Source organism: Macrotis lagotis, chromosome 2 (genome assembly GCF_037893015.1).
Source record: "Macrotis lagotis isolate mMagLag1 chromosome 2, bilby.v1.9.chrom.fasta, whole genome shotgun sequence".
NCBI classification, from domain to species: Eukaryota; Metazoa; Chordata; class Mammalia; order Peramelemorphia; family Peramelidae; genus Macrotis; species Macrotis lagotis.
In genome coordinates this window covers 214,311,836-214,338,391 of record NC_133659.1, presented here as the reverse complement: position 1 = coordinate 214,338,391, position 26,556 = coordinate 214,311,836, and the positions used below count along the sequence as shown (strand labels likewise).

The following is a 26,556-nucleotide window of genomic DNA, read 5'->3' as shown; positions in this document are numbered from 1 at the left end:
TGACAAAACATTAATAATGTCTTACTGATATCAGAGCAGTAATAATAATAATAATCATAACTAGTATTGATATAGTATTGTAAGGAATATTTTAGTATGAGTACTTTAGTAGCATCTGCACTTACAAAAAAAGCAAAACAAATGAAAACATTGAAACTAAAAGGCATAACTTGTTTGTGCCAGATCCCTTCTGATTTTCTTTCCCACATACCTTGACAGTGCCATTTCTAGCAGCTGTGATAAGCCTTCCATGTATGTTGTTTAAAACGAATTGCTTCATGCCAGTTTCAACATCCCACACTGCAATGGTGGAGTTGTGACATCCCGTCACTACCTGCCATGAGATAATTTGATTTCAAATTATTGTTAGATTGCATCTATTTTGAAACCAGGTTAACAAAACTTCCCATATGATATGAATAAAATATATCTTTTTTTCTTTTGGTTAACATGGGTTTTGACTCATCTCTTAAACATTTGATGACCAAGCATTCTTTGAATATCTACTGTCTGCCCTTGGCAGTATTGTGTTAAGCAGAGTGACAGTGTGGTGCAAGAGTACCTGGAGTTAGAGGACCTGACTTTGAATCCCATCTTTTCTATTTATTAGCTGTATGACCCTGGGCAAGTCACTTCTCCTTTCTGGGACTCAGTTTCCTTATCTGTAAAATGAGGAACTGGGATTAGTTGATATTTAAAAGTTTTAGGTATTACAAAAATGATTAAAACATAGTTTCTGACTTCAAGAAACTTCAGTCTAGCTGGGAAAACCAAGTCATAATTATGTGAAAAACTGAATAATATAAGAAATGACATGGTTAATTGTAAGAATTTGTGAATTGAATACAAGGTATGTTAAAAGTCTATGCAACATTATCTGTACATACATTGTATAAATGTCTGAGCAAAAGATGCTATAGGAATTGGATGAAGAGGGTTTCATTATGGGTTCTAATAGTCTAGCAAGATTTCTTGGAGGAAGAAATATTATTTTATGGCATCTTTAAGGTCAGAACTGAGCTTCAAAGTCATCTAGTCTAGTCCCTATTTGAAGCAGGGATCTTTTTTTTATTACTGTCCTTAAAAATTTACTTTACTTAAAACATTTCTGCAGACTAAAATCTCTACTTCTTGCAGTAGCCCATTTCACCCTGGGTTGGAATGAAATCTAAACCACTAGTCTTCTTCAGTGGTATGCTGAATGTTCAACAAACAGTTCTTCTTAAACATGGAGCATTTTTGTTTAATCTGTATTGTAGCATTTTCTCCATAACTTTAACTCTAGATATTAGCAAATAATAAACCAAACCCTGATTTGTAGGGGGTTTTTTGAGATATAAATGCTTACACTGAAAATTTAACTATTGGTTCTCCCATAAAAGCTGGCTCCAGCATATTGACTCTGCCTCTTCTTTCCCCTGGTAGCCTCTTAAAGACATTTATAATGCCCTCCATAAGTTTTCCCTTTTTCAGGTTATATAAAATTCATAATAAGACTCATATGAAACTCTGTGTTTTGGGGTTCAAGTCTTGTGGAAGTAATTTAATTTAATTTAATATTATGTTAATATCTCTCTAGCTTAGAGAGAGAGAGAGAATTGATTTATTCCCCCCATAACAATTCTGCTTCAAGACTATTTTATGTAAAAGGAATCTAGAAAAAAAATGTAACATGATAAAATACAATTTGAATGAACATTTCAGAATTGTTGAGCAAGCAAATTACTATTCTATTTTTTCCATGACCTTTCCCCTGAAGAGAACAATAGAACTCTTTCTAGAGATCTTTATCAGGAATTCTTTTTTGCATTGAAGTCAGAAGTTGCCTCCTTTTCTGTGAAATAGAAGGCACTTCCCTTTGTTAGTTCCTAGCTAATGGCTTCTAGGGAAAGAGCAAAGGAGAGTTTGCCTTTAGCTGAGTAAGTACTCTAATCAATTTAGGGGTGGAAAAAGTAGCACGAGAAGAGTCAAGTTTGTTTATTACCTTTAAACTATTTTCCTAAGAAAAGCCTTTTTTGTCTTTCCAATCATTCACCTTTCCAAGGAACTTTTTCCAGGTGTTTGTAAAGGGATTTATAGAAAAATATTTCATATTTTCAATTTTACTGAAAAGGAGGTATTTAATGTATAATGCTTATACATATTGTATAATGCTTATAATGCTATTATGGCATTTATTTGCCACCCTTCACCATTCTGATCATCTTTCATACAATTATTCTAGGTTGTCAATGTTTTAATGAAAGTGAGGATCCTGGAATTGTATTTTTAATGTTCTCCAATCGCATTAGTACAGGACTCTTCATAGTGTAAAATTAAATGGAATTCTCCCATTTTGGAATGATTCTTCCTCTCTCAGGAATGGCATACCTATGGCATAAAAAGGGATCAGTTCTGAATATAAAAGGTTTATATAGACATTAAGAGAAGAAACAGAGTCACTGATGTACACAAGACCTGGGGTTTTATATACATATACATATATATATATATATATATATATATATATATATATGTATGTATGTATATTCTCTATGGAAGTTATATATGCATTTATGACTTCCATAGAGAATCATGTCTACTTAAGAATGCATGTCATTCAGAGATGCTAAAATAGCAGCATATAGTCTTTCATCTTATCTCTGAGATGAAATTCTTACTGATCCTAGATTCTAGGCTCTTGTTTCTTCTGAAAGAACACAGCAATAGCATAGGCCAGGATTTCAACTGAGGCCCTAGAGGGAGACAATGGAGACTATAGCAAAATAGCAGAGATGCTATGTCCAGTGAAGAGTTAAAAACCCCAGAAATCCATAAAAGGGACTTTTAAAAAGGTCAAGTATATCAGGAATATCTCACCCAGGATATATTCACTGTTCAGTGAAGAGCAGCCATTATCAGGCATGGAAGTGATTTACACACAATATAATAGCAAGAACAATCATGGTTAGCATTTGTTGTGTGTTTTAGGGTTTGCAAAGTGCATACAAATACATCAGTTTATTCTTACAGCATTGTTGGGAAGTTGGGGTTATTATATTTATAGATAAGGAAATGGAGGCTGAAAGGTTAAATAACTTGCTGAGGGGGGGGGGGGTTACATAGCCTCCAAGTATTTGAGTCAGAAGTGGAACTGAGATCTTTTTGACTTTAAGTCCAGTGCCTATTCACTCCTACCTAAGTTGCCTCTAATGTGCCATTGCCATACTTGTTCTGTACAGGTGTATCTCTCTTCTTATGAGCTCTCATTACTTTACTATCTATACCAGATAGTACTAAGTATATTTGAAGAAGAGTGAGCCATAGGTTATTTGGGTGGGAAGGGGTAGAGGTGGGAGTGTTTTGTTTTTTACCATGACATTTCAGTAAATATATTTGTTTTGAGCTAATTGTATCACCTGACTGAATACTAAAAGATAACATATTGGTAGGGGTTCTTGAGCTATAGTTTTAGGAATGTGGACCTACAGAGGACTTTGTATTTGGGGTATTTATCCTTAAGGAAATTCTGAGTGATTTGGGTAGGTGCTTAATTTCATATAACTCTCCTTCACACAACTTAGCTACCATAACCTTCAAAATGCCACTTTTGATTCCTATCTCTTTTTTTCTCTACTTTTATTTATTTATATGTACATGTTGAGGTCCCATGGTAGAATATAAACTATTTGAGGCATTAGGCTATTTTTTCTCTTAGTATCCAACATAGTGTCTTTTATATAAAAGGCAATACAATTGTTATGCAGAATTAAACTGAAGGGGGGGAAAGATAGGCATATATGTTAACATGAGGTCCTATCTTTTCATTTAATTCATTGTTCAGTTTCTTAAACAATGTGCAAGAAGCCAAATCTAAATGGAACTCAACTTCAAGACACTTGGAATTTGTGGACTTCAAATCTTTCTCATTCTATTCTTTACTTACACTCACACTTACAGAATGGGTCTTCCTTCAGATATAGACTGGTTCCTCAGATTCCAGGGTATATCTTATTGAGCCACTCTGCTAAAATTATAGTTCAGAAATTTCCACCAATGCTTCTCATTAACTATATGCTAGTAGACATTTTTAGCTCTTAGCAAACATAGCATAATAAAAACATTAGTCATAAAATATGCTCCCCAATTTCCCAAGGTACCCTCTCCAAAAATTCATACAGTGCTCATAGTAAGGGTAGGCACAACCTTAGTGGTATCTTGGTACACATAAAGGATAGATGTGGGGGGCGGCTAGGTGGCATAGTGGATAAAGCACGGGCCCTGGAGTCAGGAGTACCTGGGTTCAAATCTGGTCTCAGACACTTAATAATTACCTAGCTGTGTGGCCTTGGGCAAGCCACTTAACCCCGTTTGCCTTACAAAAAAAAGGATAGATGTGTCCTACATGCTACAACTTTTGGTATTTTAGAGTCTAGAAATTCATTCTCTTTTCATGGAATTTTCATACAACTCCCCTTATGTGTACTAACTCTACTAAAGTGGATTGTTTGGCTAGGTTCCTATGGTCTGCTCCTTTCCATGACTCAACCTTCTGATGGTAAGTGATTCATGCTTTGAAGATGGTTTTGACATCAAAAGACTGCTTTTTTGTAGTCATGTGTATATGGAGGGTACATACCAATCCATGGTCCCTCAAATCTTCCTTGAATCCTTCCTTTGATAAACACTTGAACTGCTGGATGTGGTGTTTTCCTATGTTGATGGCTGATGAGGTGGGGAAAGGAAAAAGAATTTTTTCCCTTCTCCTGTTTAAAGGACTTCTCTACAAAGAAAGTACTCCTGGCTTAGAGTTTCATAGTTTAGTTAAAATCATACAAAGGCATGTCTAATTTTTTTTATCTAAAAAAGTTACCCCAATTAAAACCAACAAAGAAGGGGGTTCATTCTGCATCAAGGAATTTCCTGGTATAGCTATAATTACAGTTAATTTATTGCCTTGTTACAGTATTAAAACTTCATGATTTGTGACTAAACCTTGGGACTACATCACATGAATGGGGTGCAAGGAAGAAGGGAGTGGAAGGAATAACATCATTTTTTCCTTATACTCATAATTTCTCACTTGTTATCACTTCTCTTCAATAGCAACTTTTCACAGGGTGTAAATGCCATGAAGGAAAGGATTATTGTTACTTTGGAGTCCAGCAGAAATAAGAACCAAAAGATAAATTCCACTGAAAATATTCAATGTTATGAAAAGAGGGATTTGGTGTCAGAAGATTTGAATTTTGACACTGTTTACTCACTTCCTGTTTGATATTCCTTTCTTTCTCTCTCTTGACCTCAGTTTCCCTATCTATAATTTAGGGAAATCAGAAAAGATGAATTCTAAATTTCCTTAATCTCTAGTTCCTATGAAACTTATTTTTTTTGCAAATGTTAGTCATTACTATTTCTTAGAAACTGAAGCCAAACAGATAAGAGTGTTCACAGAACCCTACAAGGGATCCTATCTCTGCCATTGGCATTTGCTGGACCATATGTTGTTCAATAGTTTTAGTCATGTCCAACTTTTTTATAACCCTGTGTATCATGCTGTCATGGATTTTCTTGGCAAAAATACTGGACATTTGCCATTTTCTTCTCTAGTGGATTAAAGCAAATAGAGGCTCATTGACTTGCCCAGGATTATACAGTCAGTATCTGAGGTCAGATTTGAACTCAGGTTTCCCTGACTCCAGACTCAGTGCTCTGGCCATGGAGTCAATGCAGCATTTTATATATATATATTGCTTCTCATTAACCATATGCTAGTAGACATTCTTAGCTCTTAGCAAACATAACATAATAAAAACATTGTTATAAAATATTTATCCTCCTCAGTTTCCCCAAGATACCCTCTCTAAAAATACATACAGTGCTTATGGTAAGAGTAGGTACATTAGTGGTATCTCAGTACACATAAAGGATAGATGTGTCCTACATGCTACAACTTTTTGTATTTTAGACATATATATGCATATATATATATACAGACATATATACACACTTACAAATATATATGTGTATTTATGTATATATATATATATATATATATATTAAGCTAATTTTTCTATTTCATGGGATCATTTAGTCCAATCTCTTTCTTTTCAGATGAGGAAATTGAGGCTCTAAGAGGTAAAGTGTCTTGTCCAGATTACATGGGTGGTGAATAGCAATATTATAATTTGGAATAAACTCTTCAAATCCAGATCCAGTTCCTTTTCAATTACATTAAACATCATTTCAATACTTCAAGGTAATTCCCCATGTGGAAAATAGCTTTCAGAATACTTGCAATGTGTTGGAGAGATTTTTTTGGGAGCATGTGTAGGCATTGTATTAAATGATTTCAGTCTGCTAACCACACAATGAGAAACCACCTTTTTGTTTTGCTAGGGGCACTAGTTAAGTAGAATCTTGGCCATGGCTCTTTGTGTTGCTTCTTGGTACCTGATGTAACTTCTTCTTGACAATGCTGTAGAGGGAGGGACCTTTGCCTCTGCCTCTCTCTCTCTCTCTCTCTCTCTCTCTCTCTCTCTCTCAATGAGGCTATCATGTAGTTCCATGGATACAAGCTCAGCTCTTTGCGTCCTCGTATTTTGTTTTGATTGAAGGTTAGCATCTTGTGAGTTCTGAAAGGTCAGGAACCACCTGATGTCTGGGAGTTCAGGTTTCAAGTCCTTGCTAGGTTTCATAGACAGCCCAGCACTAGAACAAGCACTGAAACTTCTCAGATCCAGCTTAACCCATTGGTAAGCTTATTAGCATAGTGATTGGCACAGAGTAAACACTTATTAATGCTTGTTGACTAGACTTGATGAGGAGTCAATCGACTTGCATCATTGAAGCAGATAACTGTGAACTTGGTGAACTCAACGCTAAATAGAAACTGTTAGCTCTGTATATTTCCCCAGAGACCAGGGAATTATAGAGGAGAGTGTTAAGGGAAAATATTTGTACTTTTATACTTACTCCTTCAATAATCTCAAAATAAATATCCCATTATAAATTCTGATCAAAGTGAACTGGGGTGCCATTTTTTTGGTGACTAACAAAGGAGGAACACATTTGGAATAAGCTCTTAAGACCATTAGAGAATGAATACTCAACCCTCAGGGACACTTCTTAATCCCTGAGTGGGCAGGATAGTTGGTCTGACTCTGAGATAGTAAGACCAGAGAAATATTTGCTAAAATAGAACATATCAGAGAGGTTAAGTGATTTATTCAAAGACACAAAGCTACTCAGCTTGTTTATTGATTTATTGACTGATGAAGCTTAGGACTCCAAAGTTCAATGCTTTTGTAACTATACCCCAGTGTCCAAAAAGAAGTGGATAGATAGTATATTTGGGGAAACTCCAGCAAGTCAGACTAAAGATCTACATATAATAGAGAAGAGTTAGGTCTATCTGGTTGGAAAACATTAAGATTGATCCACTATATAGAGAGCTCTTGAAAGAGTAAAAGTGATAGTTTTTATCACCAAGACTGGGCCGGACTTAGTAGGAGAAATCAGCTACACAACTGTGTTATTGTCTCATCTACTTTCATAGGAACATGAGATGTCTATAAAGTAAAAAGATCAATTATTATTTGAAAGAGGAGAGAATGATGTCTCCAAATGCAAATAGTAGAGAATGAAAAAATAAGAAAGAGAAAAAAAGAGGGCAGTCAACATTGTTAAACGTAGCAGAGAGTCCAAGGATGATGAAAACTTAGAAAATACCAGTTATTTTGTACATAACAAAATTTGAAAATTGAAAGAAAGGACTTAAGTCTTTTTATCATATCTAACATACCCAACAACCTCTGTTTGAAGACCTCCAATGAAGGGGAATCTTTTAACTCTTGAGGGTTCCCATTCTGTTTTTAGATAGTGCTAATTGTTGGAAAGCTGTCCCCCCCCCACATCAATTCTAAATTGGCTTCTTTGTAATTTTCATCTTTTCTCTGAGTTCTTCCTTCTTGAGTCATAGAGAAATCTAATTGCTGTTCCCCATGACAAACCTTCAAATTTTTAAAAATAGTTATCATATCCTCCCTGAGTCTTCTTTTCTTCCTGATTAAAATGGCCAGTTTTTTAATCAGTTCCCATGGTCATGAATTCAAGCCCCTTCATCATCCTGGTTGCCTTCTTCTGTACATTCTCCAGTTCATCAATTTCCTTCTTAAACAATGATGTCCAAAATGGAACAAAATCTTGTAGATGAGATCTGATGATGTCAAAGCTCAGTGGGACACCTCTCTATTCCTCCTTTTAATGTGGTTAAGGATTAGTTTTTTGATTGCCACATCATGAAATTTATATATTGAGTTTGCAATCCATTAAAACCACTAAATCTCTTTCAAAACAATTTCTGTCTAAACATGCTTCCTTCATTTTATACTTATGAAGTGGATTTTTTGCACCAAGTGCAAGATTTTATTTATTCCTAATGGATTTCATCTTCCTAGATTTTATTCAATGGTTTGGCCTGTGAAGATCATTCTGTATACTGATTTTTGACTCCATCGAGCAGGATGTTATTTAGCCCTCTTCAAATTACTGAGCATACTATCTATACTTTTAATTAAGTCCTTGATGAATGTTAAGTAGCACTGGAGCAAATATAGATACCTGGTATCTTCCTCTAAAAACCCCCTTCCATAATGATACTAAATTATTTTCCCAGAACACTCAATTTGATTTTTCCTTATTCTTTCATTTCTTGACTTTGAATTTATACTTCACTTATGTACATTTGCACATATTTTATTTCTTTCTTCACCCACAAACTAGAAAATGTTTATCAAAGGCATTTATTGTTTTATTATATGTATTCCCAGCAGTTATTATGTTCTTTCCATGTAGAAGTAGGTACTTAATAAACAGTGGTGTTTAAAATAGCAGGTCCTTAATAAATATGTAATAATAAATATTTGTTGAATTGAATATGCTTTTTGGAGGGTTCTGTTTTACCCTGAATAGGTCCCCATATCTATGTAATGTGAGCTGTGTTAAGGTTTCCTTAAAGTGACAGTAGGACCCTTTTTTTGTCTTTCATTCAACACTTACTACTCATTTCTACCAAAAACCATCAAGTAAGACAAAAACACTTAGAGGGTGACCACTTTGTCTTTTCACACTATCTGCTGTGCCCAGACCTATAGACATGAAATCCTTAGTTGTTCTTTTAAAATATGTCTGACCTGATGGAAGAAGGCATTGTACACAGTCCCACACAGTGGAGCCTTGTGGGGTACTGTATGGTTTATCTCTGAATATGTAGGCAAGGGCAATCTCAGCATGCCGATGTAGTCAGAATAGGTAATGAGGATCAGGGGCAAAGGCTTCTGGAAAAATAGAAAGGGGAAGCTTCCTTGTTCCAACACATGCTCAGGCTGGGAATGGGGGAACTTCAGTGCCACAGTATAGAGACAAGTGTGGTAACTCATGTCCCAGATCTTCAGCACCTGAGAAAGATAGAAAGTAGAAATTTTTCCCTTTAAGAATCCTGTTTCTGTTGTTAACTGGTTTTTGCCTATCATATTCCAATAGTAAAGAAAGAAGTTATCAGTGAAGGACTCTAGTTTCAGTAACTGTTCACTTATTTCTTCCATTTTTGCTTTTGTTTCATCTATTGGTTCCTATTATCTAATGATCTCAAAGCAGCTCAAAGCACATGAGATATACAAGCAGAAATTTGAATGTCAACTATAGCATATTTGCTTTGATCTGTTCCAAAGAATAAAATGTGAGCTCACAAAGCTAGTTAAATTTATGGGGTAAGGAATGGTAGAAAAGATATTAGATTCAAAAACAAAGGATCTGTGCTCTGATATCATCTCTGCTACTTATTATTTTAGTGAACCTGGACAAAGGTTACAATTTTTATCAACCTCTTGGATGGACTAATTATTCACCAAAGTGTCTTCTAATTCTAAATCTTAAGTCTATGAAAATAGTCTAGGAAAAATTCCTTTCATGAAGCAAGGCAGGTTTCTTGTCTTGATCAGCCTTAGTAGGGGCAGAAACAGGTGAATGGACACTCTGATTTACCTCCCTTTATGCTGTTTATAGAAGTACTGATCTTGTTAGAAGTTTGGTTAGAGATCATATTGACAAAAAGTCAGGTTCACAATTGGGACTTAGGATTTCTTCTATTTTTTTTTTCTTTATATCCTCCATTCCTCTCTTCCATGACCTTTAATTCTATTTTTACTTTGTCCCATGGACAACCTTTCTTTTGTTTCACTTTACTGACCAATGGGGCACTTAGCACCAGTTTTTTTTTTCTGCTTTTCAGGTCTACATGGGAGAAACCATCTTAAAAAATGCTATTTTCTCAGTAGTTTTGTCTCTCAGTGAAATAAACTGTATTTGTAGGTGATGGTAAAAACTTCCATTTTTTATAGCATCTTGAAATTAATAAATCATTTTCCTTATACAACCCTGTGAGGTAGGTAATCCAATACTGTTATTCCCAATTTTCATATGAAGAAACTGGGATTCTTCTGCTGAATAACTTACTCATGGGTAGAAAGCAACTTATCCCTAGTTAGAACCTAGAATCTGGAGTCTGTCTCAAAAATAAAATCAGTAACATGTATACACATATTTTTTGAGTTTAATCTGCATTATTAATATGTTTTTAAGTCATCAATAAATGTCAAACCCAGATTTTATTGTGATTTCTGAGATGTGAATGACTATACCGAGAGTTTAACAATTGGCTGGTTAAAGTTGGCTCTAGCACATCCCTGCACTAACTTATTTAGTTGGTATTCAAGACTATGTGATGCAAATGCTTCTTGGAGCAAAGAAGGGTTATAGCCTGCCCTACTCATGATGATCAGTTTGCTCTCCTTATATCTATATTGATCATCACTCACAACCCCATCTCACATTTTTGTATCTCCAACTTCCTCAACCTCATTTAACCCACATCCTACTCTGCCTTTAGCCACTGTGTCATTTAGAATTCTTGTTCTCCGAGAACAAAGATCACCTCATTCTGGATGTCTTCTTCTCACTGAGTCCTTACTTCCTCCCAACAACATTACCTTCCAGGATATCTTTCCTCTCTTTTTTAGCATTGACTGTATCTTCAACCACACTCTTGTTACATTGGTTATGTAGGCAGAGTTGAAGATGCTTCCAGAATCTCTCTTAGCTGCCATCACTCATTAACCTTGCCTCTTTTAAGTTCACTCAGTTAAGAAATTTCTATTTCGTTCTAATTATTTAAGTTGTTGGGTAACACTTCCTCCCAACATCATCCCTCATTTCTAAAGGAATTCAGAACTTGGCTTATTGTCTGGTTCTTATACTTAACTCTTTCCCTTATGCTCAGGGACTTCCAATATCTTTTTAAGCTCCCAGTTCCTCAATCTCCTAAAATGTATTTCTTCATTCCATCTTAGCTACTCACAGAGAAGTCACATCCTAGATCTCACTCACAAGTCCTCCTCTTTTAAGAACTCTTAGAAATAAGTTCCAAATGGGTAAAAATCTTACACATAAAGATGACATTATAAATGAATTAGAGAAACAAGTAAGAAACAAACTTTCTGATCTATGGAGAGAGGAAGAGCTCATGACCAAATTTTAATTTCATAATTTCAAAAGATTTGCACAAATAAAAATAGTATAACTAAAATTAGAAAGAAGTAGGCAACTAGGAAAAACTATATAAATTTCTCTCATAATGAGCTCTTTTTAATAAACATATATAATATATAATATTATAATATAATTTCTATTTATATGAAATTGTTTTAAATTTATAAAAATGAGAACCATCCCCTACTTGATAAAATGATAAAAGCACATGGAAAAATAATTTTCAAGGAAGGAAATCCAAACTATCAATAGCACAAAGAAAAAATTCTCCAAAATATGAATAATTGAAGAAACACAACTTAAAGCAACTCAGAGATTCTACCTTACATCCATCAAATTCGCAGAGTTGATTAAAAAAGAAAGATTAGAATGGCAAATAATGTAGGGTTGTGGAGCTGTGAACTGGTCTGGTCATTCTGGAAAATAATTTAGAAGTCTGTCTCCAAAGTTGTTAAATTTAACATGTACTTTGGCCCAATGGTAGAATTACTAGGGAAATCAAAGAAAGAGAAACAGAACTCATGTGCACAAAATTATTTATAGCAGTTCTTTTTGTTGTGGCAAACGATGAAAACTAAGAGGGTATCCATCAGTTGATTATATAAATACAACGGAATACTATTTTGACCTAAGAAATGATTGAAGGGAATGGCTTTTGCCAAATATGGTGAGACATATTGGAGTTGATACAGAATGAAGTTAGCAGAACAGGAGAGCAATTTCTATAAAATTACCACATATAATAATTAACTGCAATATCAAAAGACAAACACATTTGAAAGACTTAAAAACTCTGATCATTGCAATAACCAATAATAAGATTTATCATGAAACTTATTACAGCACTTTCTGATAAAGAAGAAATAGATTTAAAGTACAGATTGATATATGTCACAGCCAATGTGGAAATTTGTTTTGCTTAACTATACCAATTTGTTCCCTCTCCTTCCTTTTTTCAGTGACTGGGGTTGTTTGGAGGGGGAAAATGGATTTTCATTAATCAAAAATAAATCAATAAACCCCATGTTTCATTTCTGTAAACAAAATTTGACATTTTTCTATATGATCACAGATGTCTATCATTCTGTTTCTCTCTATATTTCATTTTTCCTGAATCTATACTTTGCCTTCAACACAATTTCTAATTCCTTAACCCTCTCAAGTCATTACCCTTTCTCTGACTTCATTTTTTCCTCTTCCAAATTGCAATTCTATAGTTAATCAATTTAACTCTAGAATGTTACCAATTCTGGAATCTTTTTATTCTGTTAATGTTCATCATTTGCTAAATCCTTACCAATGCAAATTGTTCCTACTTATTTACCTGCTACTGAATGGAGTTGGAGGATGACACAAAGCAATAATGAACAGGGTGTATTATGAATTCATATTATTCAACTTAAACATTCCTTGCTGCTTCAAGGCAATTTCTTATGCTTTTTTTGCCTCCCACATTTTCCTACCTCTATTTCTTGACTGACCAACTCACTTTCAACTCTGCTGAGAAAATTGAGACCAAATTCATCATGAGCTTACTCTTATCCCTATTTCTTTATCTAAAACTTTTTTGACGTCATCACTCACCCTCCTCCTTTCCTCTAATTTCTATTAAAGAGTCTGTCCTTTTCTTTGACAAGGTCAAACTCTGTACATGTGCCCTTGATTCTATTCCTTCTGAATTTTTACTAGTATATTACTTTCTCAATCATCTTCCCCTTCTCTAATCTTTAACACATTCCTTCTTTAGGTTCCTTCCTTTCAAAGCAACCATGGATTTCTTAAAAGATAAATCAGTTGACATTTTCTAATTTTCATCCTCCTTGGCCTCTCTGCTTCATTTGATACTGTTGATTATCCTCCTTTTTTGTCTTACTCAGTTTTGCATACTATGCTATTTGCCTTTTTATGGTGTTATTTTCTCCTCTTTCCTCTCAACTTCTGACTCAATTAGTAAAACAATAGCCCCCCAAGTTAACTTTCAAAAGCTGGTCTTCTCAATAACCATCTTGGACAAATGCATTCTCCCAGAACATTTGACAGAAAGTATAAAAACATTTGAAGATCTATACACCACAGTTATGTGGTAGTTGTTTTTACAAGAAAAAGCATAAAAAGAAAAGTGAATCCTTCTAAAACATCCTCCTAAGGATAGTTTTTAAACACCATCATTCCAGAAGCATATTCATTAAATTATTGAAGACCAAACACACTGGAAAATTGATTTACTATCTAACTAGTATGTACAATAGAACACTAAGACACAATATTGCCTCTGTTTAAAGCAACAAAGGAGAAATATGTAGAACAGAAACCAAAGACCAATAAGAAAGTCCAGATTTTCTTAATTAACAATTGAAAGTAAAAACTCAAAAGATTAAGGGTATACAAGGAGTTAAAGCAGTGCTCAGTAAGTAATCCATCAATAATCCAAAACTTTACTAAAGAGACTGGTGAAGCAATATAATCAATGGAGAGAAAGGGAAGTTCCCAAGAATAAGGATGTGAAAATTTTCTGGTCCTCTATTTGATTTCAAGAAATCCAATATTAACAAGGATGTAACTTAAATCAAAGGCAAATAAGAAAGCAAATGTGCCTTAAATATGCTGACCATCATACTAGTACTGTTAATCAGAGTTGAAGAAAAGTCTAGCTTTGAAAAAACTGGAAAGCCAAGGATCTGGAAAAGATCTGTTTATTTGTTTAAAGTTTTTCATAGTGGTTCATTAATTAATAGAAAAGTGCTTTGATAGCTTCCTCTTTCATATATATCTTATCACCTTTCTTCACAGAAATATCACATATTTACCAACAAATAATGAAATCTCCAGTGACCCCTTTACACATAAGTTAATTACATATTTATGTACTTAATACAAAACATTCACAGTTTAAAGCACTGAAAAAATCTATAACCACAAGAAAACCATATGTTGATTGTTAGGGATACAAAGGGCAATTCATTAGTGATTTGGAATTTATTGAATAAAATATCCCAAAGTATTATAATGTTTATACTATTTTTGTTGACTATGGCAAAGCATTTATCTTAGTTGTGCACTAATAATTTGTTCATATACTGAAAATATATATCCACAAGAAAAATGAATCTGGCATAACATTTGATACCCATGTGGAAAATTGTTCTGTATTTAAAACTTGCCAATATAATATTTAAAAATTATTATAAAGCAATATCATTCAGGAAGACAGTTTAAATTCATTATTATTTTTTCTAAATAGAGGTGAATGTTGTTTCCCAATTAGAATTAAACAAAAACGTTTTATTAATCGTTTGATACACATGATTGATATCAAATTTCTTCAATTTTTTAAGTCTTTTCTCAATGATTTAAAAGTATAGTTTGGACCTGAAGAATATAAAATTCTTTATACAAAAAAATTTCCAAGAAAAAAAGTTAGTAAAGACTTTAAACTTATATTCAGAGGCCAAATTCAACCAATGAGCAGAGATGATGTTTATAAAAACATTGGCCTCCTCCAGGAAAGCATGAAGCTATCAAGGAGACAGCTCTGTGTGTATTTAAGTGGAGATATTTATAGTTATTTTGAAATCAAAACTCAGTAAGAATAACACACTTAAAGCAATTAACAGACTTAGATTACAAGTTTTGATATAACTTTTGAAACTATAATATATTGCATTTCTTTATCTCAAACTTTTACTATCTGTATGACTTTCCAATTCAATAAATCTCTCTAGATTGTTTTTTTTTACTTGTAAAATAGCAACAATAACAATGACAACAAAAACATTTGCCTTTCAGGGTTCTTTTCCAGGATCAAGTGAGATAATGAATATAAAATACTTTGCAAACCTTAAAGTGAAAGGGAAGTTAGCTATATAATATCTATGATTTCACTGGTCTAGGAGTCTTGATGAGGAAACTCCCTTTACCAATGCAAACTGGCAACCTTGCTGGAATTTATAGCCTAAGAGAGTTCACTGATGCTTTGAGAGTTTAAGTAATTTGTGTAGGATAAAATAGAATGTGTCAAAGACAGAACTTGAATGTAGGTCTTTCTGATGCTCAGTCTGATTCTTTAGTGGTTGTACCATACAGTTCACTATAGAAAGAAATTGCTACCAAAACCACCATCAATAGCAGATTCACATTGATTTGAATGAGCTCATTCACATCATATAGCTCCCTTTATGACCAATGTTTTAAATTTGTTGATGGTGTGGAAGAAGATAGGCTACAGACTGGAATCAACCACAAACTTTAGATCAAACTTTCCCTTTCTCTGATTCTGTTTCCTTCTCCAGAAAATAAAGGATTTAGATGATTTCTAAGGTTCCTTCCTGCTCTACTATTTATGTTCTAGTTTTCTAAATAAGTGTAAAGCTCCAAGTCTTTGCTGGGGTGAGTTAAATTTGTCCTTACTAAGTGTACTTGGTTGAATCTTTTTCTTTCCTCTCCTTTCACCCCATTCACTTTTGATCACTACTTAGCTTTGAGGGTAGAGATAACCAATGCAAAACCAACTCACTGCATCCTTGGAGTAGCTGAATATCTGCCCATTCTGTTCTTGGATGGCCAGTCCCAGGATGGGAAAGGAATGTCCCTGGAATATGGCTGTTGGGAGGTTTGGGACAAATCGATTCCACATTCGGACACAACAGTCAATCCCACCACTGACCAAGAGATTCAGAGACTTAGAAAAATCGAAGCATTTTATTCCCTGGAGAGTAAACAATGGAGAAACTAGTTTGCAAAGATGAGAAAAATCAAGAGCAGCAGAATCTAAGGTGGGAACTTTGAGGGAAGAAAAAGAAAAGGCTCTTACCCTCTTAATCTTCCATGTATATGCTTTTATCTTTTGGTCCATGTCCATGATTACCAATGAGGTTTGAGAATTCCCTGAGCATGTAATGCAGAGGTCTTCTGGAATATATTGGATTTGAGAAATGAAGTCTTGATGTATGCGACATATGTAATTGTAACTTAAAAACTGACAGTGATCTCCAATATCCTGGTGGAAAATAGCAATAGAACAGAGTACAAATCTAGATCTAATATGGCATCCAAAAGTTAAAAACACATTAAGGTTTCTACCAAAGAAGCACTTAAAACTTTGTGTATTCTGCATTGTGGGTGCTCAAACCCAATCTTGCAAAGAAAACACATATGCAGACACATAATTTATATATTTTCAAAAGTAATTTTACATTTAAATTAACTTCAATGCACACAGTACCATAACTTTTTTAAGTCCCCCTTAAGTTTTCTTTAAAGTAATATATTTTAAAAACAGTTTCTATGATTTCCCAAATAATGTACATCTACTTCAGGAAGAAAGTTTATCTGAAGATTTGACCATAAGTTATTGCTCCAACCCAGTCTTCATATTAGTGCCTTCTCTCAGTAGCTTGCCTCTAGTTTATCCTGTATACATCTTATTTATACAAAATTGTTTTTTGTATTGCAAGCTCTTTGAATGAAAGGATGGTTTTTCCCTCTCTGTATCTCTGTGCTCAGTACAGTGACTGGCACTTTTTAAACTCTTAATAAATACTTCTTGCCATGACTTGACTTGACTTGACTGAATTAACGAGTGTTTTCTAGGGTAGAATAATTTTTGATCCAGCAGGAATCTCTTGAGGATTATATCAATCTGAAGGTATAATCTAAATCATGATCTCAAATAGTGCTACATTTATACAAAGTGTAACATAATGGTATACTTTGCTAATATTAAAAAAATAAAATTCATTTGGATTATACTTGATGAACTATAATTTGGAGCAAGGGTGTGGTAATAATAGTAAACCATATTTCCCCACATATAAGACTCTCCCATGCATAAGATGTACCTTAATTTAGGGGCCCAAAATTTGAAAATAATATATTACATAAAGTTATTGAACTTGTTTTATTCATCATGAAATTCAAGGACTTTCTGCTCATAACTTTCAGGCATCTATTGGGCAAGTCTGGTGCATGTATGCATGCCTAGTCCATTCTGTTTCATGAACCTGAAGTACCAATTGTGTCCTCCTTTGAAATCAGTCACTTCTTTTTTATCAGCAATTCTTCTTGCCTCTTGATGAACCATCTTTGTGAACAAAGGAATTCCAACTGCCTTCACTCTTCAATCCATATCTTCAGTTCCCTCTCTAATCTGGGCCATTTGACTGACCTGCCTTTCATGATCTTCTTCTGACAAGGCATTTTCAGGAGGGTTTCTTCTTCCTGTAACCAATCTCAGATTGTTTTCTCAGTTGGAGAACTGACTTTCAGCAGCACGACTTCCATTCACTTTTGCAAATTGGATCACTTTTAACTTGAATTCAGCACTGTATGAAAATCTTTTCTGAGACATTTCTGGACAGAACGTGGCAACACGTAACCTAATATACTGGTAACAAATGTGAAACAATGAGCGCAAAGACAACAAATAAGAAAAAATGGAAAATGCAAGTTAAAAAAAAACTACAACCATTGTATAAGGTGCTCCCAGTTTTTAGACCCCACATTTTTTGGAAAAAGGTGCGTCTTATACCTGGGGAAATACGTTAAGTTCTGAATTCAGTCAGAATATATAGTGCAAAGGCAAATTGCTTCACTTATCTGGTCCTCAGATAAGTGATTATGGGGATAATCTTTGCACTGCATCATCACTGCTAGGAGAAAAGTGCTTTTTATGAGACATTGTACCTTCAAGAAAAGGATAGCCTCAGTGTAAGTCATAGCCTATCATTGACTATTTATGTGACTAAGTAATTTGTTTAGAGTCTCCATTTTCTCATCTATAAATGAAGATTATAATGCTTGTACTGAGAAACAATGTGATATATTAGATAGAAGATTATTGGCTTGGGAGTCAGGGACCAACAAATCAGGGAATACATACATATCACTTAACATTTCATTGTCTTAGGCAAGACTTTTAAGTTTTTACATTACAGACAATTTACTGACTTGGTAAAGAGAATTTCCACTTTGGGAACTGTCTGCACAATCACTTGTACCACCTACCTTACATGGCTGTTCTGAGGAAAGCAATTTGTAAATCTTTGAGAACTATAGAAATATAAGTTGAGTTTGACTGAGTCAATGCAACAGTTCAATACCACAAACATTAGGTACTTAATGCATGCTTAGCACTGGGACAATCATGAAGAGCTTGGGTTCTTTTTCCATATTATTATTATTATTATTATTATTATTATTATTATTATTCAGCTATTTCCATTATTATTCACCTATGCAGCCTTTTGTGAAATAATATGTCAGGAAGAAACTCAAGATGTTGTCTTAAACCAGTCTTCTTGGGAGAAAGAATTAAATAAGTAAACAAGTATAGTCTAGGTGGATGACTTGTGGACACAATTTTGCAGCTTCCTCTCAAATGCACATTTGAAAATCATGAGCCAGCTGTTCTAAAACTGTATTTCAGGTTTATAGTTAATACTATTTCCTGCAGAGTTTTATATTAGGTAATTTTCATTATTATCATTGTTATGTCATAATGGGATTTAACTTTAGTGATTCTGGTATCATCTAAATTAAAGGCCTTATCTTCTTCAATGGCCTTTCAAAATTTCCCCAAGTGCTGACTGGGTCAGTTCTCTCTTCCTTTCCCCCTTATTCTGTGCCCTGACTTTGCACATTTCAATCGAGGGTGATCATTAGACACTTGCAGTTATAATTTCCCACCTGCAAGTAGATTCCAGAGAATCCAGACTGCTCAAATAAAGACTTTTCATATAAGCTTTTGGTGGGGCAGAGGAATCTGAGTACACTCACTCCTCCATGGTCATCACCCCACAGTAGTACAGAACAGCTCTCTTCAGACTGGCAGGGAGAGAAAAGAGACAAGTGTTAGAAACCACAGGATCACAACACTAAAGGGAATTTGGAGGGAAAACAGGCTATATCTTTTGATTCTTGGGCAGAATTACTCAAGAAACTTCCAGATAGATAGTTTATCTTCCTCTTTAAAATATCCCCTAATCCAGCAATACCACTACTGGGTCTATACCCTGAAGAGATTATGAAAAAGGGTTAAAAATATCACTTGTACAAAAATATTCATAGCAGCCCTGTTTGTGGTGGCAAAGAAATGGAAATTAAGTGAATGTCCTTCAATTGGGGAATGGCTTAACAAACTGTGGTTTATGTATGTGATGGAGCATTATTGTTCTATTAGAAACCAGGAGGGATGGGAATTCCCTTCCAGGGAAGCCTGAAAGGATTTGTCTGAACTGATGCTGACTAGATGAGCAGAACCAGAACACTGTATACCCTAACAGCCACATGGGGGGTGATGGTCAACCTTAATGGACTTGCTCATTCCATCAGTGCAACAATCAGGCACAATTTTGGGATATCTGCGATAGAGAATAACATCTGTATCCATAGAAAGAATTGTGAAGTTTGAACAAAGAACAAAGACTATTACCTTTAATTAAAAAGTTATCTTATTATGTAATTTTTCTATCTCTTATACTTTATGTTTCTTCCTTAAGGATATGATTTCTCTCTCATCACATTCAACTTAGATCAATGTATACCATGGAAACAATGTAAAGACTAGTAGACTGCCTCCTGTGGGGGATGGGATGGGGGAAGGTAGCAAGATTAGGGGAAAAATTGTAAAATTCAAAATAGAATATTTGAAAAAAATCCCCTAAGGAGATTTCTAAACTTACTATGGTATTTAAGCTTCAAGCTGTATTCAGAAACAATTTCTTCTTAATGTGATAGTATGAATCTGATAGCTAGAGAGTTTTCTGAGTACTTAGAAAGACCAGATATGAGAGGACAGCAATCACCATGGGCAGACAGAATGAATGGTCTATTTAATCCATCCTATTATATCCATGCATTTGAGAAGCATCATTATAGTTACATCTGGAATCAGGAATGTCTGATTCAAATTCTGTTCATGATCCTTATCTGCTGTATGACTATGATATAGTTTGTAGAATCATAATTTGAAGCTAGAGGGACCTCATAGGTCATCTAGTCCAATCCTCTTATCCTTAAGATGAGGAAACCAAGGACCTGAAAGGTTAATTTACCAAAAGTGTCACTGATAGGTAAATAAGGAGTAGAAATTACTCTATATTTGGAATTAAAAGATCTAGGTTCAAATACTGGCTTTGAGACTTACTAGCTATGTAACCTTAGGCAATTCCCTTCACCTTCAGAGGTGGCATGATGTGAATATTGTTCTGTAGCTGGAATCAGGAAGACAGAAATCTAGTGTCCCCAAGTAACTTAACCTTTCTTGGACTCAGTTGACTCATCTACACAAAATAAGGATAATAATATCACCACCTTATAGTATTGCTGTGAGGATCAAATAGGATAATTAATGTTAAGAAATTTTTGAGCCTTAAAAGTACTGTGTTAGGCATAAATTAAGTATAAAGTAATAGGGATAGTATTAATTCTTGTTCTTGTTCTCATCTTTTATTTGATAGCAGTGATGTTCAGATGGAAACTGTCCTAGGAAAATTCATTATCCTACCATTGTTCTTAGAGGTTTAATTTTTGGCAGGGAGATAAATTGATTGCTTTCTACTTTTGAAAAAGAATTTTAGGGTTTCCTGGCAGCAAGACAAGTGGAGAATTGATTCCAAAGTCAGAAAGACAAGAATTTAAAGTCCCTACCACAAATTGTACTGGGTCAAACTCTTAAACTTTTCAGTGTCCCCCAGGCAATTATTTTAGACTATTTCAAAGAAGGTTCTGATCTACATTGATAGAGGAGTTCTTCTTTGTGAGCTCCTCATGCTGATGAAATCACAGGTCATATTAAAAAAAAAGATATAACTGCTTTGAGACAATTCTAACAGTAGACACGACACAAAGAATATGGAATATGTCTCATTTTATTCCTATATGGTTTTGATATTTTCTTGTTCTTTTTACTTTGAGAGTTCTTCAATCCACATAGTTTAGAAACTTTTACATTGTTATAGCAGAAGAGTGTGGAGGAGGCACACAGAACTAAGGTCCACCTTGTATTTTTCTTTGTTTTAGGGACTGCTCTTGGTCAAAAATTCTTATCTGTGTTACTATACCACTGGTAACAAGCCTGTCCAACTCAGCTAATTATTCTCAAAACTTTCCAATAAGGCAAAACCTACCAAGTCCTATATCTCTGGCACAGCTTTTGAGACCCTAGGATCACCTGCACTCTCTATATGAGGCACTAAAGCAGGATTTAGTTGAAGGGTCAAATGGTCCCAACATTTATACATTTTAGGTCCTTTATAAATCAATGAAATTTGATTATTAGTGTTCTTAATGTTGGATCCCTGACTAGTAACCAAGGAGTAGACATATTTCTGGAGAAACTGAATCATAATAATCCTGGCATTCTTGAAATCAATAAAAGAAGAAAGAAGGGAGTAGCAACTAAATAGCAAGATGACTCACAGGTACTTCCTGGAGAAGCAAAGAAAAAAATTGGCAGAATAGGTTTCATCATATTATCGGAGGCTATAAGAAAATATTTCAATGGGAAAATAAATGAACTAAATGCATTTAAAAACAACTACCCTCCAGGCATAATGCCTATGCTAGGCTTAGACCCGATAACTCAAAATTTTATTTAAAGGCAGGTCAACCCAGGAATATAAACTGAGAGCTTAGTTTCAATATTCTTATATAGGCAACTCCCAAAGAAAACCCAGGAGTTTAAGGAATAAAATCCATGTTTGGATTGCAATTATTCCCTCAGTTGCTTTCACCAGGGGATAGCAGGCATCCCCCAAGATTATTCTTACTAGGTCCAAACTTCTCAGAAGACCATTACCCCATCATTTGGTGAACTGAGACCTCTTTCTTCTTTGTTCATTCAACACTTGATGATTGACAGAATCCTTTACTACACTCCTGGTTTCTATTGTGAAGAAGAATCTGATTATTTTACAATCACATATCCATCTTAGGGTTATAATGTTTTTAGTTTTTACCACTCATTTATTGTAAGGTTTTGAGTTTTACAAATTTTCTCCCTGCCTCCCCTCTCTCTGACAGAAAGAAATCTGATATAAGCTCTATGTTTATAACCATGCTAAACATAGATCAATATTGAACATATTGAGAGAAAAGAATCAGATCCAAATGGAAGAAAGAAAACATTAGAGAGAACAAAAAATAATATATAGGACAACTTTTAAAAATTAAAGATCATAAGTTTTGGTCTTCATTTAAACTACAAAGTTCCTTCTCTGGATATGAATGGTATTTTCCATCACAAGTCTTTTTTAAATTGCCTTTATTATTGTACTACTGAAATGAACAAGTCCAATATGGTTGATCATAATTTAGGATTATAATTCTTTACAGAAATTTGTATCCCATTCTGAGCTAATGAAAGACAAGATTTAAATCAATATATCATTAATTACAGTTTCAAAGAATCTACCATGCACAAGTTAACTTTTGAACTTATGTTTTAGGCCTGAATATTTTCCCCAGAAGATAAGTCAGAAAACTTCAGATAAGTTTTGAAGTCAATATTTTCACATTAAAGCATAGATACCACCATATAAGATGATAAAATATGGTTACATTTTAACAAAGTTAATTTTAACATAGAAGATATTTCTTATACTTACTTCTGTGTTATACCAATAAAATAGTGATGTTGGAATGTAGTTCAGGGCTGTAGAAACAAAGAAACAAGTCATCAGGTTGGCTGCAGGGAAATATATTTCTTATCCACAGTTACTTTTGAATGCTTATTACATGCTAAACTTTGATTAATGATAATAAACAAGCAGAAGTTTATATGATTAACTTTCTTAAATCTCATGTCTATGATTGACTCTATTAAAATGTATTAGTAAAGGAAAAAAAGGTAGAGCTTCTTGGAGGATGGGGGGGCACCACAAACTACAAGAGTTTAACTGGATAAATTCATATATATCATGTCCTTATTTAAATTACTGTCCCCAGTAAAAGAGATGGGGTTAAGAGAATAGTGGTGTCTAATGCTTTGAGATACAGGGGAATTTTACAGTTTTAAAAATAAACTTTTGGTGGTGGGAGAAGTACAAAAACATTGAGGTAAGAGTATAATTACCAGGTCTTTATATTAAACAGGTTCAACTAATGGGCTTTATGGTTAAACTACAAATGCTCTGTTTTGAAGAAGATGCTTCTGTAGTTAAATGAATCTATTATGTCACTGTTGTGGGTCCTCTCTCCACTGTAGCAGATTGTGATCTATCTACATCTTCTCTGGGGCTACTGCCTAGATACTGGATGGATCTTTTTAAACCATCATTCTAAGAGACAATTACAGAACAAAAGACAGACCCTTAGGGAATAAGGTAAATCATTAACTTTCTACCAGTATCAAGATATATATGAATGCTTGTAATGATGTAGGGAGTAGGGATAACAACTTAAATCAGGATTCCATTAATGCTTAAAACAAAGAAAGAAATAATTTGCTGTTATTTACTTATGTCTGATTCTTTGTAACCATATTTGGTGTTTTCTTGGCAAAGATAATGGAGTGGTTTGCCATTTTCTTCTCCAGCTCATTTTACAAGTTAGGAAACTGAGGCAAACATGGTTAAATGATTTACCCAGGATCACAAGCTAGGAGTGTTTGAAACTGAATTTGAACTCGGTTCTTCCTTACTCTAGGCTCAGACCTCTGAACCACCTCATTATCCAAATATATAATACATACCATTAATATAGTGCTTTGAAATTTGCAAAACACTTTACAAATAATATCTTATTTTAACATCACAGCAACACTGGGAGGAAGGTGTTATAATTATCCCCATTTTAAAGATGAGAAAACTGAGGTGGACAGAAGTTAAGTGACTTTCCCAGGGACACAAAGCTAAAAAAAATGGAAAGAAAATCAGACAAATAAAAATCAACAATTTGTTAGGCTATTTTCAATGAGAATGGCATTCTTTTCAATTTGTCTATAATAAATTCAAGTTTATTGAAAACTTGAAAGTGTGGCAAACAATTATTTGTCAGAAAACTTGTGCTTGTTTTCCAATTCTCTCATCTCCTAGCCATGTGACTATATTCAAGTCCTTTGACCCTCAGTTTTCTTATTTCTAAAATGGGACAATATTCACAATCAGAAGATTTAGGTTGAGTCTTGTTTCTACCACTTATTCCCTCTGTGAAAATAAGTAAGTTGCCTGAGCTCTCTAGGTTTCATTTTTTTCTTCTTTAAAATGAAGTTGATCTCAATGATCTGTAAGTTATTTCTTACTTTAAAAATTCCACAATCTTACACATATATTTATGATGTCTAACTCACAAGGCTATTGCACTATGAATTGTAAAGCAATAAACAAACACAAACTATTGTAAATATAGGCTCTTTAAAAGGTAATAAATCCTACCATATAGATGGAAATCTTCAAAGATGGGGCCCAGAAACACCTCAAAAAAGTACAATTTTCTGCTGGTTGTAGCAACAGCAATTTTATGAACATTAGGCATATAGACAGCATCTGTTGTCCAAACTTTTACCTTCTTCTTTCCTGTTGGAGCCTCAATAGCATCTGCTGACATCTGTTAGGAAACAAGGCTGGGAGACAGATCTCAACAATAGGGCTCTGGTGCCACCCTGAGCTACTCAGAAGCAATCTCAGGCCCAGAAACTATCCTCCAATGCAATTTGTTACAACCATAGAATGTCAGTGCTAGAACTGAACTCATGACTTTGCTAGTTTTCATTCTGCATTTTGCCAAGAAATCTCTCTTTTCCTTATTAGGAACCCTTAGAAGAATTCATTCAGCTTAATTTTGAAATGAACCCAAGGAATGATGAAGGGGAACCCAATGAATGGCTTAAGAGAACTCTTGTACTTCCTGAGGACACCCGTATCTCACTTTTGGACAACTCTGAATGTCAGGAAGCATTTCCTTATATTAAATGAAAAAATGCCTCTTAGAACAAAATTCTCTTTCCCTCCACAAAATGGAAGATCATAGATATGGAAATGAAAATAAGGTGTCTTTAAAAAGTAGATCCTGTGCTTTGTACCTTTAGAAAGTAATAATTCTTTATGTAGCAGATAAACTACAATTTTGATATAATATGTCTCAATATTATGTGGGTTAGCTACATCCGGGGTCAAATCATGAAACTTCCAGACTAAATAGAGAAACCTGAAACTTCTAAACTAATAAATAAAAAAATTGTTGTAGATTTGTTAGCATCTAGCAAGAGTTTTAGTCTTTTAGTTTTAACCACTGAGGTAGTGCAGTAGACAGAGTGGTGGGCCTGGAGTAAGGAAGCACCTAGTTCAAATTCAGCCTCAGCACTTACTAGCTGTCTGGATTTGGATAAGTCACTTAATTTCTGTTTGCCTTAGTTAAGTTTATGTTCCTGTAAAATGGGGATAAAAGCACCTGCCTCACAAGGCTGTTGTGAGAACCAAAATTACTGGGCATAATGTTTAGTGCATTATAGGTATTCAATAAATATTCATTTCATTTCTTTTTTTCCCTCAATGCTATGAAAGAGGTAAGTTAGTTTGCCTGTAGCTCTCCCATTGGAATCATCACCTCATATGTCTTCTGGAGCTGCAAGTTATTGTCCCAGAAACTGAGAATTCCTCCTTTGCTGACAGTCACAAATGAGTGTGAAGAAGAAGGAGAAAGGGCTAAGATCCGAGTGGTTGACTCTTGCTGAGAAAAAGGAAATAAAAAGAGGATCATACCAAGATATGGTCATATAGTTTCTTTGGAGCTAATCTATAGGTCAATCCTTTCATATGGTGAAAGTATTTACAATAATTTTAAAGTTACTTGTATTTTTACTATTTATTTGGAGTTAAATCAAATATAATATTTAGTTAACTGCTATTATGTATTTTTGAGAAGCAGCAAGGCATCAGGGTCAAAGAGCTGATCTTGAGTCAAGAAGACCTGGGTTCATGTTCCCACTTCTGACATACACTGATTTTGTGATTTGGGCGTAACTTAATTTTTTAG

The 26,556-nt window shown here is 34.3% G+C and overlaps 1 protein-coding gene across 1 annotated transcript in view; it reads right to left on the bottom strand.

Moving 5' to 3' along the window:
* Positions 1 to 26,556, bottom strand: part of LOC141512089 (cilia- and flagella-associated protein 337-like) — a 130,591-nt gene that overhangs the window by 64,876 nt on the left and 39,159 nt on the right. Inside the window, 8 exon segments of the mRNA XM_074220973.1 lie at positions 212 to 334; positions 9,174 to 9,505; positions 16,063 to 16,291; positions 16,397 to 16,582; positions 19,270 to 19,407; positions 23,190 to 23,236; positions 24,957 to 25,128; positions 26,128 to 26,250. Coding sequence (XP_074077074.1) covers positions 212 to 334; positions 9,174 to 9,505; positions 16,063 to 16,291; positions 16,397 to 16,582; positions 19,270 to 19,407; positions 23,190 to 23,236; positions 24,957 to 25,128; positions 26,128 to 26,250 — 1,350 coding nt within the window.